The 19,921-nt window shown below is 38.1% G+C and overlaps 1 protein-coding gene across 1 annotated transcript in view; it reads right to left on the bottom strand.

Annotated features, from left to right (window-relative positions):
* LOC308680968 (actin filament-associated protein 1-like 2) overlaps nucleotides 1-19,921 on the bottom strand; it is a 77,412-nt gene that overhangs the window by 41,336 nt on the left and 16,155 nt on the right. The window contains exons 2-5 of the mRNA XM_081349454.1: nucleotides 19,522-19,659; nucleotides 18,257-18,390; nucleotides 2,486-2,582; nucleotides 2,030-2,241 (exon numbers count right to left, since the gene is read on the bottom strand). Coding sequence (XP_081205580.1) covers nucleotides 2,030-2,241; nucleotides 2,486-2,582; nucleotides 18,257-18,390; nucleotides 19,522-19,659 — 581 coding nt within the window. The remainder of the gene's footprint in view (nucleotides 1-2,029; nucleotides 2,242-2,485; nucleotides 2,583-18,256; nucleotides 18,391-19,521; nucleotides 19,660-19,921) is intronic.

The raw sequence follows: 19,921 nt of genomic DNA, 5'->3' as shown, positions 1-19,921 counted from the left end.
GAGTCTCCGCATGAAAGACCCACTACTGGCAGATCAATGTGCTACAACATTTTTCTCCGAAACGGTAGGAAATTAAATTAGATTGAATGGAGGATTTTAACTGTGACAAGATGATTGACAGGGCAGTTTATGGTGACAGGATGCACATAACTAAGCGACAGAGCTGTCCATTAAAGATGACGAAGTAATATGTCCCAAAGCTTGCCTACTCTTTTGCTACACACTCAAAAGTATTAACTTTTTTTTCACAAAAAGAGTACATACTTTTAGGGTGTAGAATAAGTAGATGGACTAATGAAGATGGAGTCTTTATTAGTTATATGCTGCGTCCCAATTCGCCTACTTATACTCCGTTCTCAGAGCTGGTGTTCTCAGCGCTGTCAAAATAAAAGTCCAGTGTGGCGTCCAAATAAAAGTTCCACTTTCAACACATCAGCCAAACAGAAAAACTTATCGGCCAATGCCAATACTTAAAAAATGGCAAATATCGGCAAATGTATCAGCCATGGCGATATATCGGTCGACCACTAGTAATTTGTGGGTTGGACATGTCGATATTGTCCCCACCACTTTTCGAAACATCAGTTGACTAGCAGAATATTCATTACATTCGTTAAATAATTGCCGATATGGTCCTGGAATGTGTTGTTTTTTGAAATCATGCTGAGTGTTCGTTGTGTACGTTGTCGCTGTTATCTGACTCTCTATTCGTTTAGGTGAAATCACAAAACAAAATGCACACAAACATGTCACTGCTCTTGATATACAATCACTGATGAACATCTTTGGTTTTAATGAGAAGGAGAAAAAAAAAACCTATACGAGGGCGGATTAGAACCTAGAACCTCTGATACGCTTAACAAAGGTTCTACCACCAGACCATGAAGGCAAACAGGAAGTTAAAACGTTTTTATGTATTTATTCAAACTCGGGAGTAATTGCATTGTTTTAGCATCCCAAACCCCTTATATTAAAATAAGGTTTAATAAGCATTTATCAACAGTGATGCTGTATGATAATTTCATTCATTTTGACCGAAAAATCTATTCTGTATTTTTACAGTTTTAACTGAATTTAACTGAATCCATTTGAAAACTTTGCTGCCAGACTTTTTACAGTTTTTATTTTTTACAGTGTGGATTAAAACTATGGATTTCTTGATTTTAATCGATTCTCATTTTGAAGAACCGATAATGATTCTTAAATCAATCTTTCAGTCTCTACTGTTTTCAGTTGATGAATGAACAAACTTTGTAGCGTACCTCCTATCCAATAAATCGCAAAAAGCTTTGTGCTTTGTTACTTCTGATATGAAACAAAGTCACAGCTTTCAAATTCTGTCAATTTTATTAATAAATTTAAACAATAAATACCGTTTTGGAGCTCTTTAATGTGGCGCGACAGATCACTCTAGCGCCTCAGTTCAAGTGAAGCGGCAGTGCGAAGCTCACATGAGCTTCACCATCTCTTTCACATTAATACTAGTTACAGCATGAAATAAACAAGAATGAACATCAGAAGGTATGTTGAAAGATACAGTACAACTTACCAAAATCCGTATATAGTCACATGTAATTGCTCAATCAGTGTTTTAACCAGCGAAAGACGTCAATAATTGCTTACGGCTTGAAAACAATGTCATGTAATGTTATATTTACCTCAGAAAAGCCTTTTAAAACTCATTAGTCAGCTAAAAAATGTACTCTATATTAACTATATTGCATGTTCATTGTATTTTTACTAAACCTGTTCTTCGATATCTAATGTATTTTTGAATAAATCCAACATGTTTTTATAACAGCCACCATTTAAATGTTTATATAAAAAAAATTAAGTCATTAAAAATGTACTATTACAATGTTATTATTATACAAATTTCCTTATGTGCAATTAGCACATTAATTAGTATGTAGCCTAAAATCAGTTAATTTTAACCTTGAGAGATCAGATGCTTGGGTTAACAAAATAGCAAAGCAGTTTGGAATAGAGGCATATTTTTAAATATATGAAACCTGACTGAGGCTCTTACCAATAGTGAATCGTGCTTAATAATGAAGAGCTGGCGGGTCCACTGACCCAACCACTTCTTCCTCCAAAGGTATCCGCAAATGCGTGACTCTGGCACGGGTCTTAAGCAGGGTTGAGAGGAGCTCCACTGGATGTAGTGAGCTCTGTCCTTCACAAACTCATCCTCCTCTTCACCGTACGACTCGTAGTGACTGCTGTCTGAGTCCACTTTATCTGAGGCAAAGATGGGGATTTTAGCATTACAAAGTTTTTAATCTCACACATGTCAGTTGTTTTATTAAACTGTTGTCTCTTGTACCATGTAAGAAAGTAAGTCATGCAGGTTTGGAATGACATGAAGGTAAGTAAATGACAACTATCACTTTAAAAATGAATCGCTATAGCAGCTGCTTTAAATTTGTGATATTCATTGTAATATTCAGCTATTTGTCTTATAGTGGTCGGCTGCCACACTGACCTGTAGTCTGACTGGCCGGGACAAACGGTTCTGCCTCCTCGTAACAGTCATCCTCCTCTAAACACGGGGGGTGTTGGGGGACAGCAGAACTCATAGACTGAAGACACACACACACAAAGAAAAGCACATGGTCAGGACGATCTCCTGAAGTTCAAAATGAGCATCCGAATGGGGAATAAATGTAATTTAAGTCACTTTGATTGTGGCATGGTTGTTGGTACCAGACGGGCTGGTCTGAATATTTACCAGTAGACTGGTAGGGTTAGGGTTTGAATAAGTTGACAAGTTTCAAATTTATTTATTGTCAGTTCAATGACTGTTAGGGGACCATTACAATAAAGTGTTAGCAGATATTAAGCAAACAGTCTACTAATACTCTAATGAGAGTCAGTTCACATACTGTAGGTGCACCATTACTTAAAGTCAACAGAATGTTCAAAAGGGACCATCAAAATAAAGTGTTACCAACTATACATATCTATCTATATAGATCTCTCTCTCTCTCTCTCTCTCTCTCTCTCTCTCTCTCTCTCTCTCTCTCTCTCTCTATATATATATATATATATATATATATATATATATATATATATATATATATATATATATATATATATATATATATATATACACTGCTCAAAAAAATAAAGGGAACACTTAAACAACACAATGCAACTCCAAGTCAATCACACTTATGTGAAATCAAACTGTCCACTTAGGAAGCAACGCTGATTGACAATCAATTTCAAATGCTGTTGTGCAAATGGAATAGACAACAGGTGGAAATTATAGGCAATTAGCAAGACACCCCTAATAAAGGAGTGGTTCTGCAGGTGGTGACCACAGACCACTTCTCAGTTCCTATGCTTCCTGGCTGATGTTTTGGTCACTTTTGAATGCTGGCGGTGCTTTCACTCTAGTGGTAGCATGAGACAGAGTCTACAACCTACACAAGTGGCTCAGGTAGTGCAGCTCATCCAGGATGGCACATCAATGCGAGCTGTGGCTAGAAGGTTTGCTGTGTCTGTCAGCGTAGTGTCCAGAGCATGGAGGCGCTACCAGGAGACAGGCCAGTACATCAGGAGAGACGTGGAGGAGGCCGTAGGAGGGCAACAACCCAGCAGCAGGACCGCTACCTCCGCCTTTGTGCGAGGAGGAGCAGGAGGAGCACTGCCAGAGCCCTGCAAAATGACCTCCAGCAGGCCAAAAATGTGCATGTGTCTGCTCAAACGGTCAGAAACAGACTCCATGAGGGTGGTATGAGGGCCCAACGTCCAAAGGTGGGGGTTGTGCTTACAGCCCAATACCGTGCAGGACGTTTGGCATTTGCCAGAGAACACCAAGATTGGCAAAATCGCCACTGGGGCCCTGTGCTCTTCACAGATGTTGCAGGCAGCAGAACGTTCTCCATGGCGTCTCCAGACTCTGTCACGTCTGTCACATGTGATCAGTGTGAACCTGCTTTCATCTGTGAAGAGCACAGGGCTCACGGCAACCACAAAGCTATAAATGACAACAACACAGCTGGCCAGAGTGATCACCTGAATGTGCACATGAGAGGCACTGTATCTGAGGTTTACAGAAAGGGAAACAAAATTGAGCTGAGACATATGGAGCTTAAATCCCAGAATTTAAGTACAGCTCTGCATTTAAAAGAAGAGAAAGAGAGAGACTATGCTTTTAGTTGTACTAAAGGTCAGTCAGTCCACAGTTTTTATGAGAGCATGGTGCAGACTGTTCAAGAGGAGCACAGTTGAAGGACAATGGCTGTGGTCTGCAATGGGGTCAGTAATTTGTAGTCGGACATTGAGGGCAAATCAGTGGCACTGAAACAAAGCCTTCTGGGAGTTGAAAACAAAAAGGCAAAAGTAGACAGAATTTTTAAGGTCTTAAGTCCTCTACTTTTCAAGTTGACTTAATTCCCATGTGCCCTAACGTTATATTTTTCAAGATTCAATAAGAGTTTTCCTTAGGACATGCATTGCTATAACCTCCAAAACTAAAGAAAATAACAAAAAAGAAAAGTGAAGTGTACTTACAATATAAGCATTTTTAAAACACAATTTTAAAATTGCTTGTAACGCTTGTAACCTGCAGAAAATTAACATCAACAAAAGACTAAAATGGACTGACTTGAAGCAAGTGGGTTAATTTACTTTTTTCCATCTCATCTTCATTTTTGTGTCTCTATGTTGGAATGTGGATGTGTGACTCAAGAATTTCAGAATCTTAATTACAAGCGTTTCTTCTGTTTTATCTCTTGCATATTTTCATTCTTTCTGTTTACCCCCTCACGCTCTTGGGGGAGGCGTGGTGGAGTTTGAGAGCACAGCGGAGCGGGGATCAGATACATATCTGTGAATGAAAGATGAAAGGGTTTTTTGTGTGTTCACGTGTATGTTAGAGAACAGGAGATAGAGGCCCAGAAAGAAATATAGATGTTAATTTGGAAAACAAGTAAGAACTTAAGTGCCAAAAGCTAATGGATCAAAAAAAACGATAAGAACCAAGTACGTAGCTAATTTTGACTTTAAAGAGTGAGTAAACAACCATTCCCTGAAAATCCATTTTGTAGATTGTGTGCAAAATGTGTACAGTACGTTTGGAGTAGTAGAAAAAACTTTTTATGATGAGTAGCGGAAGCAGAAAGGGTCCTGAATGCTCACTAAGCCTGTAAACATTTACTGCACATTCCATGTTTACCTCCTTTAATTTGAACAACTCTAAAGAACTTAATTAAATGGAAATAGCTTCTACTGTTATCACACAAGCAAACACACATTAAAACATGCAGGTAATTTTAACCCTTTCAAATTGAGCTAATGTTACCTCATGAAGCACCAGAGAAACCAATCTCAGCCTGTAAAACACCTCACCTCTTACTAACCCACATAGACACACCAACTCATCTTACGTAAGGATTACTGAAAGAATGACACACAACTTACACATGACCTGTACCTCGGAGGCCCTCTAAAGAGTGCTAAGAAAGATCTATTAACTTATGTTGTAGTCAATGTATGCTTTTCCCTGTGGGCTTTTTTGTTTTTCTATGCATTCCCCTCGTCAATGTTTAACGGTTATTGCTTTACCAACAGTACTTTCATCTTTGTTACTCTATGTGGATTATTAATTAAAGACTTTTGACTTTCATCATCTTCGTTGTGTATTCTATACAAAGTGGAGGTGCCAATATTTGTAAAAATCTGTGTTTTCAAGACAAAAATTGTGTTACTACAGAAAACACTATTATTTTCCAAAAAGCTGTGTACAAGTAAAGATACACAATGTATCCTTTCATTTAAGCCCAAAATGAAAGGATTGTTGCTTTTGAAATCTAATAATTTTAGATCATTTTCATAAATGGTGCCAATAATTTTGGTATTAAGAAAATAGGGTAAGGAAAAGTAAATATGATCACAGTAGATTGTATGCTAACTTCAAGAGCTACTCTGTAAACGATTAACAAAAAAGGATAAATCAAGACTTTGATTTTTTTTTCTGGTCATTATCAGTACATCCCCCTCACACGCCCAGTGGCCGTAACATCGAAATCATCCATAGATGCCCAATCTGTGGGCTCAATGTTCACATGCTTACAGGACTGAGACCATCTGGTTGGCATGGAAACCCAAAGGTTTTGGCGCACACTTGGCTGGTGACCTCATCGCTCCCACACCTCCCAGGAGATCCTCCTTGCACCATCCGACTTCCTTCCCCTCTGAGCGGTTGTCCTATCAGTCCATCTCTCTATCACTCCATCATTGTCCTCTATCACGTAGACAGCAATAATTATCCTCCCAAAGTCCACTTCCTCCCTTCTTCTTCCCTTCTAGCCAATCACATTGCAGAGTTGGCTCACCGAGATGGGCCTCTCATTTAAACATGGCATTTCCTGTTAAAGATACGGCCTGTCCCCCTCACTTCCTCCCCTTCAATCTTTTTCAAACAAGCTTTTGATTTTGCTCAGGGTTCTGGAATTAGGTGAACTTCCTATTGCACTTAATTGCCGTGATCTAGAAATGTCCACACTGGGTTGTTAGAAGAAATCAGTAGAGAGAATAAAGTGATGTCATCAGAGGAACATTTCACCTAAAAATGAAAATTGCCATTATTTGCTCTCCCTCAAGACATTTCAGACCTGCCTGTTGTTATTTTGTCAGTGAAATAAAAAGTGAGACATTATAAAGAATCTTAACGCATCACATTTAGCATACAATTACATTTCATTGTCATTATGGTTGTCAAGAAATAAAAAAAAGGAGGAAAAGGGGGGGGGGGGGCAACTTTGGGTCCCAACTTTTTTGGAGTGTGTTGCAGCCATCAAAATCAAAATGTGTTTCCATTTACAAAATACACTTTAGTTGGTCAGTGAGAACTTTTGTCATTTAAAGAATGAACAAACCACAGATTCTTGATTTTATTGCATTTTACTGCATTATTTGGATTTGGATTGGATTTTGCACTGTGTACGTTTGTGATGACGTAAGATGACAACAATCGCACTCGGATTCAGACTATAGCAAATGTGCCAATGTGAAAGCCCCCTTAATTAAAACTAAATCCATATAATGTTCGCTTGATGGGAATCCCTAAATTGTTCTATATATGAAGCGCCTTACAGTACTCTTTAAGTGTCTAACCCTAACACTAACTTTAAGGGACAGGGACATAGACAGGTAATGTCCAAATAAGGGTGCATCCATTTGTTATTTTAATAAATATACACTGAATATGTTATGATTGCATAGTGTTTTATAATGTACAAAAATACACTGAGGTCCAAATAGTATCTGTATTGATCAGGGTTATTATCCAAACTAAATCTTACTAAAACCATACAAATTACTTGAAGCAAAATATGTTAAATGGACAACCATTTATTTTTAATTCAGCTAGTTGTAAGGCAATATTTCTAAATAAATAAATAAAATCTAATTCATATTAACAACAACTATAATAGTATATCAATGATACACTGGTATAACTATCATCAAACACTACTTACATTTCAATAGGAATCTAAGCAATGGGGAATTTTAAGTGAGGGCAGAAGATTTCCCTGTTGGTCACACAAATGTTCTGCTTTGAACAAAAGAAAGCTGCTTGGGTTGAAATTACTTCAGTGTGAGTTGTGCTTCATGCATCGCTACACTATCAACAATAGACAACTGGACATTTGTTACTCTCAAAGTGTCACAAAATTTTTGCTAATGTGACACACCTTAAAGGTCCCATGGCATGAAAATGTCACTTTATGAGGTTTTTTAACATTACTATGAGTTCCCCTAGCCTGCCAATGGTCCCCCAGTGGCTAGAAATGGCGATAGGTGTAAACCAAGCCCTGGGTCTCCTGCTCTGCCTTTGAGAAAATGAAAGCTCAGATGGGCCAATCTGGAATCTTCCCTATATGTCATCATACGGGGAAAGGTTACCTCCCCTTTCTCTGCTTTGCCCGCCCAGAGAATTTGGCCCGTCCATAAGAAAATAAGCTACGACAGTGCGAGCGCGAAATTGTTTTTTCCTCGAGAGACATCATGTCTTGCAAACGAGCGAAGCATAGTAGAAGCATGGCCAACAACGTAGGCTAGCATTAGCTACATGATAATAACTGTAACAGCATATATAAACAAATCAACTAAAGTATCCAGACACAATATTTTAAACTAACCATTCGGAGACGTCCTGGTGTAGCCGCTGAGATGCAACTTCTTCAGGTGCTTCTCCATCCGGATCAGATTCTGGGTCAAAGTGGAAAGCTTGAACGACTGCGTGTCTACGAGCCATTGCGATACATCCACTGTAAACATTAGCGCATGGTGCCGTGGCCACAAGCTGGTCAAGGCCACGCCCCCACCCTCCACCCTGTCCCGCCTCTCTCCTCATCATTAGCATTTAAAGCTAAAGACACAGAAATGGCACATCCTAAGGAAAGCTCAATGTGGGACTGGCTTGTAGTGGCTGTAATTCTGCACCAAGGCTGAATTTCGAGAAAGAGACTTCAGATACAGTATTAGGGGACCACTAAAGCCTATATAAAAGCATCCAAAAAGCAGCATGTCATAGGACCTTAGCAGTTAGCTCTATCTTCTAATGGAGATTGGAGCCATTCACTCATGGCTGTGAATCACTACTCACAGCCATGAGTGAGTTTTCATAGCGGTTCTTCTTCCAGCTCTGCTCTTTTAGTACTTCCTGTCCCTGTTGTTTATATGTGATTGCCCACTTGAAAGACCTTGGTTTACGAGGCAAGATTTGACCTCTGACCTCATGCCCTGAACAACCCTTGGGTGAGATGAAGGGGCAAGACCACAGTGAGGCTACGCTGAAGCTGGGAGATGCTCATCAGGTGGCCACAACACAAGCTTTGGTCCAACCCCGACGCTCTGGGCCTCGTAACCACTAGTGTGCAGCCTGCCCATCTGCCCTGTTATTATGGCCATACAGCTAGTGTCTCTTAAAATACACATCACAGTGCAACTACACACTGTAATGAGCCCTGGAGTATACATTACAACACCATCAAACACTAGTGTACTCTAAAATACACATCACGGCACATACACACACCATTATGTTTTTAGGGTATTCATTGCATTATACATCTATATCCCTTACATACTGTATGTCTATGTCAAACATATTGAGGCACACCACACATAACAGTTGGGAACATTGCCCCAGGCCTCGTCACAGGAAGGGACCACTAAGGACCTCAAAAGTACAGGGTACTTATTGGGCCGGGGAAAAGCATTACAATTTAATCCCAGGCCCCATTAATTTTACCATGCTCTAAAAATACTTCAAAAGTGACAGTAAATACATTTATAATGTTACAAAAGATTTATATTTCAAATAAATTATGTTCTTTTGAAAGTTCTATTTATCAAAAAATCCTGTAAAAAAAAAAATCGATATCAATCAGCATATTTGTTTTCAACATTGATAATAATAAGAAATGTTTTTTGAGCAGCAAATCAGCATATTCAAATTATTTCTGAAGTAATGGCTGATGAAAATTCAGCTTTGCCATCACAGGAATATATTTAAAATTGTAATTATTTAAAATTGTATTGTTTTTACTGTATCAAAAAATACAGCCTTGTTGAGTATAAGAGACTTCTTTCAAAAATGTAAAAAAAAAAAAAAAAAATAATAATAATCCAATCCCAAACTTTTGATTTGTACATTTTCCCTTATTTATATAGAAATTATATATATATATTTTTTAGTCCGGATCAAGCGAATCGAACTGCAAGTGTGAACGCAACCTTAGTTAATGTGTGTTAACAGACTATTGAACTGGGGTCCCTGGAAATACTCTATCTCTATCTCTCTCTGGATAATTTATTCAAATAAATGAAGTCTTATTACACTACTTTATCTCCGTTTCTGATTTAAAGCTAGATCTAACGAGTCATGACTGACAAAAATAACTGTCTTTTTTTTTTTTTTACCCTTCCAATTAAATGGAAGCTGCAAATAACAGCTTTAACTTTGTAGTGTTGGCAAGTGACCATGGTATAAGCAAGATAATCCACGGCTATGTGTGCATTAAGTAAGGAATAATTGACGACAGTGTGCATTATTTTTCTAATAATTCAACGGCCTGAAGTCAATTATTCCGCTTATACTACAGCTACCACACCTCGATACATTGTTCAGATTATGTATTTCAAGACGTTTGTAAAGTTTTTGTCATTAAAACGCTCTTGTATGTAGGACTAATTTCTTACGCATCTAATCCAATGCCTCCGTTGCTAATTCCAAAACGTCATTTTAGAGTTAGTAACGGAGGTTTGAGCCACTGATAGCAGACTAATGCTGGGGACACACGACTAGCTGACACATTCTCTGACTGTTTTCATCGCAGCATATTTTAAACACCGATTTTGAACACAGACTGAATGCGCTGAACATGCGTTTGGGCATCATGAGGAAAAAATACATTTTTTCCTCATGAAAAGTTTTTTTAATGAAGTAATGACTGATACTTTTAAAATCAGTTTAAAATTATGCACATCATATCAGTAACCTAATAAAAGTTTATTTATTTTACAAGTAGCGGGTCGCCTCGCGGGGACTGACATGTTCAGATCACACGACCAGTCAAAGTCCAAGAACACTGTCATATTGGCTAAAGCAACAAACAAGAAATTACAGAGGGACCATTAATTTCAAGTGGAAAAATTATCCATTGAGGTAAAAGCTGTAGATGCTGGTTGCGACAGTACTAATTAACTAAAGTCTGTTTTCTTAATTTTTTAAAACTATGTATGATGCTGCAATTTGTAATAAAGTTAAAATAAAATTAAATAAAATTTGCACACAACACAATCCCCTACTCTTACAACAAATTAAAATTAATTTCACTCATAATTTGGAGCTGGATTCTGTCCTTGAAGCAAATACTGCTATCGTTGTTTTTTAACCATGAATCACTCAGGGGGATGCACTGGAATATTATTTTTGATTTCTTGTAAATCTGAATTACATTTGTAACGGTCTCATTCTGTTTTGGTTTTGTTTTCATTCTGTTCCCTCCTACAGTTTGCCTGAGTTCTGTTTGCCTGTTAATTTCCCTAGTTACTTATTAGTTCCACATCTGTTTCTAATTCTGTTACACTGTAAAACCCAACAAGTTAAGCTAACTCATTTCATTTGAGGAAACCGAATGCCTCAATTCAATTAAGTTTATAAAAACAATAGTTATGAGTACTCTGAATTTATTTTAATTGAGTCCACTAAAACAATAATATTTCTTAATACACAATTAAACTTTACACTGCATTTAAATACCTTATATAGCTGAAACTTATATAGCAGCATGAATCATTTTTTAATGGTCACCATTGTTGAGATTCATATGCTGATTCTTGATGTCTGTGTGAGTCTTAGTAATGCTATACCTTTTCTGTGAAACTATGTAAAATTCTTCATATTATCTGATGGTCACAACATGGCTAGCTCTTATGCTGTAGAATCACAGTTTTGAGTAAAACTAATATGTTGCCCTTTTAATCAGAGATCAGACTCTGAATGAAATCAGTGAGTCAAGTCACTAAATGATGATTGTCATCATCAATCCTTCAGAATCAAAACACCCGATCAGACTTTACCTTGCCTTTTGTGCCATAACAAATATATTTTATAACACTCAATTATAGCAGCCAAAGAAAATCTTAAGTGCAAAAGTCAAGGGTCAAGAGCCCAACTAAAGCAAACGCTGATCTCCATCATGGTGACCTTAAATGAAACTCAAATCATCAACTTCTAAACCTTTGTTAATTCTAATAAGAACTTCTGTAGACGAATGGCAGTAATAAAGTCAAAGTATGGGCTGAAATATGTGCCACCAGAAACTGAATTTGAATCATTTAAATTTGAATTTGAATTGATAAACTTGAATAATTGCACTGAAAAACTGAATTTGAATCACATAATTTGAAATTGTATTGTTTAATTTGAATCATTGCATTGAAAAACTGAATTTGAATTGTATAATTTGAAATTGAATTTATTTGTTTGGAACTGAAGTCCAATACAATTTGATCCTCACTGAAAATTCAACTCTCTATGTATCCTCACATTCAGTTCTCACAATTCAGATTCAGATCACCAAATTCAATTTCAAGTTACTGTGACAGACATCCGGGTAGTTGGAGGATGAAGGAAGAGCAATCGAGCGCAGATCGATAGATAGAGTTTAGTGGCGAAGATACACAGTACTCCTCTTCGGCCAATCAGCACCTACGTTTTGGAGCACAGTACCAGCAATAAAACGACGAATAAGTGCTTGCCTCGCCTTGACCCATATATATATATATTTTTTTTCTAGTTTTTTTTGGTCCGTTCCAAAGGTCAGACATGTATTTATGATCGAGTCCAGAGAAAATGTAGGCTTTTGATATTAATATAATCTACAATGTTCAAAATATAATGCCTAGTGCTAGTAGGCCTAGGCTTATTAGTCACATTCTTACACTTAAGTAATCTTAAAATGAACTATCGCTACTTACCTTAGCATAGCCTGCCCTTCTGCAAAATGGCTACAATGGTGTGACTATCCATATTTGAAAATAAAATACATGTTAATTAATTTAAACATTTGAATGGTATTGGTTTACTTTGTACATCAGCAAGCCTGTAATACAATGTGATGTAAGAGCCAATCCCCTGAGTTTATACAAGATGTTTCCACATTAAAACACAAAATAGTAAATTATTATTTGAGTCTATTTTTATCAACTCTAATATCTGATCGTCTCCTTCCTTACAGCGTTTATATAAATATTAAAGTTAGTTTTGTTTGTGATTTAGAAGTGTAGCTTTATCATCATGTGCAGTAACAAACAAAACAAAGAGACTAATTAATGTGTTACAGTAATAGGCTACAAAGAATATTTATTATAATCAGTTCACAGCTCTGAGTCCAAACAGAAACTTCACCCTTCTGAACTAAGAGTTTCTGCTTCAAAGTGAAGTTTACAGCCCCGCTTTGTTGTTTCTCTCCGTCCGCCGGCCACTGTCTTTGGCCGGTCCCATCTGGATCAGCGGGGACCGGTGCAGCAGCGAGGTGAGGCTGTGTTCCTGCCCTGGAGAAGAGACGCTGCCGCGGGCCACGGAACTCTCCGCCTCCCGCCGCCGCCGGACGAAGGCGGCATATAGTATATCATAAAACACATTCTCACCTGTGAAATGTTATCTATCTATCTATCTATCTATCTATCTATCTATCTATCTATCTATCTATCTATCTATCTATCTATCTATCTATCTATCTATCTATCTATCTATCTATCTATCTATCTATCTTCATTTATTTCGTTCGAACATCCATAAGCAGCACAACAGTCTGGCATATTTAGTGCTGAGTGATGATCCTGCGACACTGAACTCTATCTATCGATATCGATCTGCGCTCGATTGCTCTTCCTTCATCCTCCAACTACCCGGATGTCTGTTACAGTAACTTGAAATTGAATTTAGTGATCTGAATCTGAATTGTGAGAACTGAATGTGAGGATACATAGAGAGTTGAATTTTCAGTGAGGATCAAACTGTAGGCTATTGGACTTCAGTTCCAAACAAATTCAATTTCAAATTATACAATTCAGATTCAGTTTTTCAATGCAATTATTCAAATTAAACAATACAATTTCAAAATATGTGATTCAAATTCATTTTTCCAATGCAATTATTCAAGTTTATCAATTCAAATTCAAATATAAATGATTCAAATTCAGTTTCTGGTGGCACATATTTCAGCCCATATCAAAGTGGTTAATAATAAGTGAAGCTTGTAATGCTGTTCGTGGAGTTGTTTAATCCTCCTCTGTTGAGATCTTGAGATATTTAATGTCTTCTTTTATCTCCAGTTGATTTTGCTGTGGCTGGAAGTCAGTTGTAGTTCTTGTGTTTCTCTTTCCTTCAGTGATTCTGCTTGTTAACAGCAGGTGCTCATCACTAATGCTCAATCATCACTTAATTAATCACTTAATTATACAATTATCATTCTGGGATCTAGAAATGTTCTATAATTCATTCAGTTTGAGTTCTGTTTCAGTCATTCAAGTTTCGGTAATATTTGAGTGCTGTGAACTCAATTTTATTTAGTACATTTTACTGTTAGGTTTTACAGTGTAATTACCTTTCCCTGTGTATTTAAACCCTTAGTTCTATCAGTTCCTTGTACGGTATTGTTTGAGTTAACGTGGTTGTGTATTTCTGTGATATATCCTGAGTGTTAGTATTGTTAAATAAAGTGTTTCTTTGGATCTCCTACGTTGTGCGCTTACTACCAGTACATGGCATCATTATAATGCATTTCTGGAATTCTCCACTGTGATTCAAATACCCCCACATACACATAAAACAGCTTTTAATGTCTGACAGTGGGTGTCCATTTAGACAATGTTGGCAATGTTGGCATAGGAAATATGAAATAATAAAAATAGTTATATTAACTGACTTTTCCATTAATACAATACAGTGAATGACAACTGTCTGTGGTCTCCCAGTGGTTTACATTATGAACAATTTAGCATTATATGATTGATTTACAACAAAACATAATGCCACGATCCTCAGTCACCAGACCAGTCACTTCTGCACTACATTTCCCATGGTCCTTCCAGCCTCCCACCTGCACATTCTCCTCAATCATCCACAACTGCCATCAATCACCTTCATCAGCTCCACACCATTTAAGCCTACTTCACACACTCCTCAGCATCTGGCCTCATTACTCTACCCTGAACACGAACATGAACCCAACTACCAACCTGTAGATACTTACCTGTGTGATTCCGTCTCGAACTGTCCAGTCTTATGTCTTCCTCAGTCCTCAGTGATCATCTCATCTTCAATCCAGCCAGCCTTCAAGTCACCTGTCATCTCTGCCAGCAAACAAACATTACCCTGGCAGTATCTTCTCAACTATCTACTTTCCAGTTACTCACCTGTTTACATCCTGTGTGTGTCTCAATAAACTCTATTTAAATCTTACCTTTGTCTGCATTCTTCAGTTCCATGACAGAAGACCAAACCTAAAATGGATTATGCAGCACGATTTGCCATTGTGGCTTGTGAAAGCTTGGACTTTGTTGTTTTTACGGAGTTGTTTTCTTACCATCACCAGCCCCTTTGACCATGAGAACCTGAAGTCACTGTTCTGGATCGGGGTGAATTACCATCACCCTGTAGACCTCCTCTAGGACACCTCTGGGCTGAACCGGAGAGATTCTATCATCCACTGTCTGGAGAGTGCCTACCTCAGGTCCAGGACACAACCGGACACAGAGCCCATTCCACCACCATCGACCATGGAGGAAACGTTTGAGCCCCCCGCAGACGGAGAGCTACCACCCGCCGCGACGCGTCAGCCAGTGTCAGAAGATAAGAGGACAGCATGGACCCTGGTGGATTTTTCATCGCTGTTTCTAGACAGCACAGACACCTGCATGGACAATGTATTGTTACCTTCGACCCTGTCTAGCCTTCATCTGTCTCTTGCTCAGCCAGTCCTCCAGCCCCACCTCTACTGAAGGTTGTTAGCCCTTCGCCATCTCCTGCAATGCCAAGCACTTCGGTCGAGCTTCAGGTCCTGCAACCACCATCAGCGCCTAAGCTGATAGATCCAGTGGCTCCGCCTCCGGCCTCAGATAGTCTCGGCCTGTCGACCTGTCGGCTCTACTTTGGCTCCTCCCTCCTTCGGCTCCACCAGACACCCTAGGGCCTAGGCCTTTTGACTCCCCCGGGTTCACCTCTGCCATAGACTTGCGGATGTTCCGCTATGCTCAGTTCCTCTACCCCTATGGCTGCAGCAGGCTCTTCCTTCCCCTCGGGTATGCCTCGGTCCTTCATCACACTGGCATCGCCTCAGTCCTTGGGCAGTCTGGCTCCTCAGACGATTGTCGCCTAGGCCTCCTGTGCCAGTCTCCTTCTCCATCGGCTCTCCATCTGGGGCTGGGGCTGTTGGCTCTGGGTCTGTGCCAGACAACTATCATCATTGCCGCCAGGGTCTCGTCGTCAGACTGTCACCATTCCTCCGCCACCTGCGATCACCATCCCTTCGCCTACTCCTTTTAGCATCCCTGCGCCATATCCACGGTCTACTAAGCCTCCAGCTTTACCTCATCAAGCTGTGAGGTCACGCCTTCAGGGAAGGGGGGAGTACTGTCACAATCCTCAGTAACAAGACAAGTCACTTCTGCACTAAATTTCCCATGATCCTTCCTGGCTCCCACCTGCACACTCTCCTTAATCATCCACACCTGCCATCAATCACCTTCCTCAGCTCCACTCCATTTAAGCCTACTTCACACACTCATCAGCATATGGTCTCATCACTCTACCCTGAACACGAACCCGACTACCAACCTGTGGATACTTACCTGTGTGATTCCATCTAGAACTGTCCAGTCTTCTGTCCTCCTCAGTCTTCAGTGATCATCTCGTCTTCAATCCAGCCAGCCTTCCAGTTACCTAACTGTGAGGTGTGTGTGTGTGTGTGTGTGTGTCTCAAAAACACTCTTTGGATTTTACCATTGTCTGCATTCTTCTGTTCCATGACACAATGCTTTCATCTCTGATTTTAAATTGTGTTGCGATGTTCATCTGTTATAGGACAATTTAGTTTGAATAAAATGTATATTTGTGTAGTGTTCAATGTTGTTATCAATAGAGATACGCAGATGGGGTATTAGTTCATCCGCAACTGCATCACAAAACTCATCATCCGCACCAGCGTTTTTTGACCAGATTTCAAAGCCGCACCCGCTCGCCATCCGCTGATTGTTTTGCGGTCTATGGACGATGCAATGCTCTGCTGAACAAAGATATTTAATGCTAATGTATGAGGCATAGCCTACTCTGAGTTTCATTCATTTACGATGAGATGCAGTGTTAGTTCAACTTCACAATGCAATGCAAGTGAACGCTGCGCATTGGAGCCTCGATGTCACGGTTATTATATTGTCTCCTATATTTTATTTTATTTATTAAATACATGCAATTGGTTGATGAAACATTTATTAAAATTAAGATACAATTTGTACAAAACGAAATTCGCTTTAAAGAAAGGATTTCTACAAAGCAAAACTTAATGAAGTGGTAAAAATTATGTCTGACGATTTACAAAACAAAACTTCATTAAGTGGTAAAAACCATGTCTCTCGATTGCAAATATTCATTGCTAATGTTTATTATTGCAAATGTTTTTCATTTGTTTAATAAATCTCATAATGATGGCACATCACTATATCATAGCTTTTATTTCTATCTCAAATGATTGGCGGTCGATCAGGGGGTAGCTACTTGGCAAAGAATCAAATACAGTTGGAAACGACGTAGACCATTAATAACAAAGACTGTTAACAATTGTTTTTAATTAGTATTTAAACAATCTCTATAATAAAAAATGTTTGTAAAAAATATTTTAATAACACGGTTTTGGCGGTTATAGAGTTCTAATGACGGTGTTCAACTATAACCGTCGGTCTCACGGTTATATACTAACCGTCACACCCCTAGTGATGCATTCTTCAAAATAAGCCAAATGAAGGACGCGAAACGAAGGCTGCCTTCCAAAGATACTTCAAAAAATGGGATGTGCTTTGACGTCACTTGATTACTTGGCAGCCTTGATATGCAGCCTGTCTAGGACATAGCCTTCCGATTGAGAAGCACCCATAGAGAATAACTAAACTGTTGAATAAAATGATACTTTCATAATAACAAATTGTCCTTAATATTTTTAATAAGTAGTAACTGTTTAAAAAAAATAAAAATAATAGTTTTTATTTATTTTATTTAAGCTGAAAAAAATAAAATGTAAATATTAGATGAAACGCTTAAACTTAAAAGAAATAAAATAATAACAAAAAAAATAAATATTAAAATTAAAATGTAGGGCTAGCTGTGGTTTCTATGTGACTGAGTAGGAAAAGCAGGCTGAAAAATAAATAAAGGCTAGTGCTGTGACTGGAGCAATTATTACATTGTGATGAAAGGTTAGAAAGACTTTTTTTATTTGGAAAACTGACTATGAACAGATAAATGGTGCACGATAAGACTGAGGAAAGAGTAAGTAAACAGGGTCCATACCAACTCAAATAATATTTGCTCGTATGTAATATTGGCTTTCATACAAAACAAAATTCTTTCTTTGATGAGCAAGAACTTGAAGCTGTAACATTCTATTTAGAGCTCATACCATGTCAATAAATCTTTCAGTGTTATATCAAATCATGGAGTCATGAGGGCTGGACTCACCCCTTGCTGCAGTCGCTCAGTAGAGGTGACTGAAATAGGTTCCTCTGTCAAATGAGCCTCAGCAGTGGTGCTTTCCCTGAGATCACTGGGGCCTCCAGAAGGACAGTTCATAATCATGTACTCTGCATCCTCTACTAAACATAAAACATATAAACACATAAAATTGTAATTTATTATATTATATAAACATTCATAAGCTTGTAAGAACCCAAAACCCAAAGTGGAGCTATAAACTGAAGTATGAAGAGGTTAGACATCCATAACAGAAGTCATTTACATATAAAAGTCTTAAAATATGGTGGTAAAGATGATGTTTTTATATAGGTTATAGGTTATATGAGAGTAACGGTCTTCAAATTGAACATCTGCCCCCCCCCAATCTTACCATGACCTTCCACTGACTCTCTTTATCCTGAAAAATGGGTAAAGTTCAGTCAGTCACTACAGCTGCAGGTGGATCTGTAGTGTTTCCAGACAGATATGAAAAAAAAAAAAACTGTATAAAACATGACAGCTTTGTTGGAGCTGTGCTGCAGTGATAGCGCACATATGGGACGTTTAAATACCCCCTGTGGTTAAAATCAAGCTTTTAATATTGTTTATTTGTCAATGTGGTGTTTTTAATATGCTTAAAAGTTTAGGAAAAAAAGTTTAAATATGTCATTTTGGTGATCAAAGATTAGTTTTAAGGGATAAAATGATTGACTACAGGGAGACTTTAACAAAAGAGCACTCTTTGTATGGTGGAATTTAATCAGTCTGCTACTGTCAATGTTTTGCTACATGGACTACAGACCTGGTTGCTTCCTGGATTCTTTTGTTTCTTTTGGTTTAATTTATAGATTAATTTTTATTTTGTAAATAAACCCAGCATTTGAGTTCATCTCCTGTCTGGAGTTATTCTGCAACATTACTGGTTTTACTGTAGTTTTACTGTATTCGTCATTCGGTGGCTCTGAACTGTCAAAACACCTCTCAAAATGCTTGCTACGGATGTGAAAAATGCAGAAAATCAAACCCAATCCGAATTTTTTTATGACGGACTAGAGTTTCTGAGGCAGTGTGTAAATGTGATAGACACAACGTGAGGTCGTATTTATTTTTAACGTGGGGAAATTTCGGACGAGAATTTCGGACGCAGTGTGCAAGGACCTTAAGAGTCTTCTTTCAAAAACATCACAAAAATCTTTCTTACTTCAAACATTGGAACGGCAGTGTATACTTACATATACAGTCACATTTACTTCATATAACCAAGTGTTTACCTGGTGTGTCCTTATTGTCCTGTAGTTTATATAGCAGCTCTGAGATGGATTTTTTCTGGGCCTGAGCAATATAACTGAGATTCTCACTGTCCAGAACCAGCAAGAACGCCTGCAGGTCCGAAACCAGCCGAGCCAGCACTACAAAATCAAAGAAAACATATGTATCATCAATAAACACAATTAAATGATTTTTCACATTTTTCATAATTAAAAAAATAACAGCTTGATTGGAAATTACTCAGTATAAAAATCATCCTTGATTTCTCTTTGTCTTCATACATCAAAGTCTCATATCTCAAGCACTGAGACTGACACAGTTTATGATTATTTAACGTTTAACTATGCAATGTGATGATTTTTATATTGTATTAATATTTGATGGATATATGATGGATTTTTC

The sequence above is a fragment of the Scardinius erythrophthalmus genome, assembly GCF_964197995.2.
Source record: "Scardinius erythrophthalmus genome assembly, chromosome: 20".
NCBI lineage: Eukaryota > Metazoa > Chordata > Actinopteri > Cypriniformes > Leuciscidae > Scardinius > Scardinius erythrophthalmus.
Note: the sequence above shows the minus strand (reverse complement) of the source record. Positions and strands in the feature narration are given on the sequence as shown.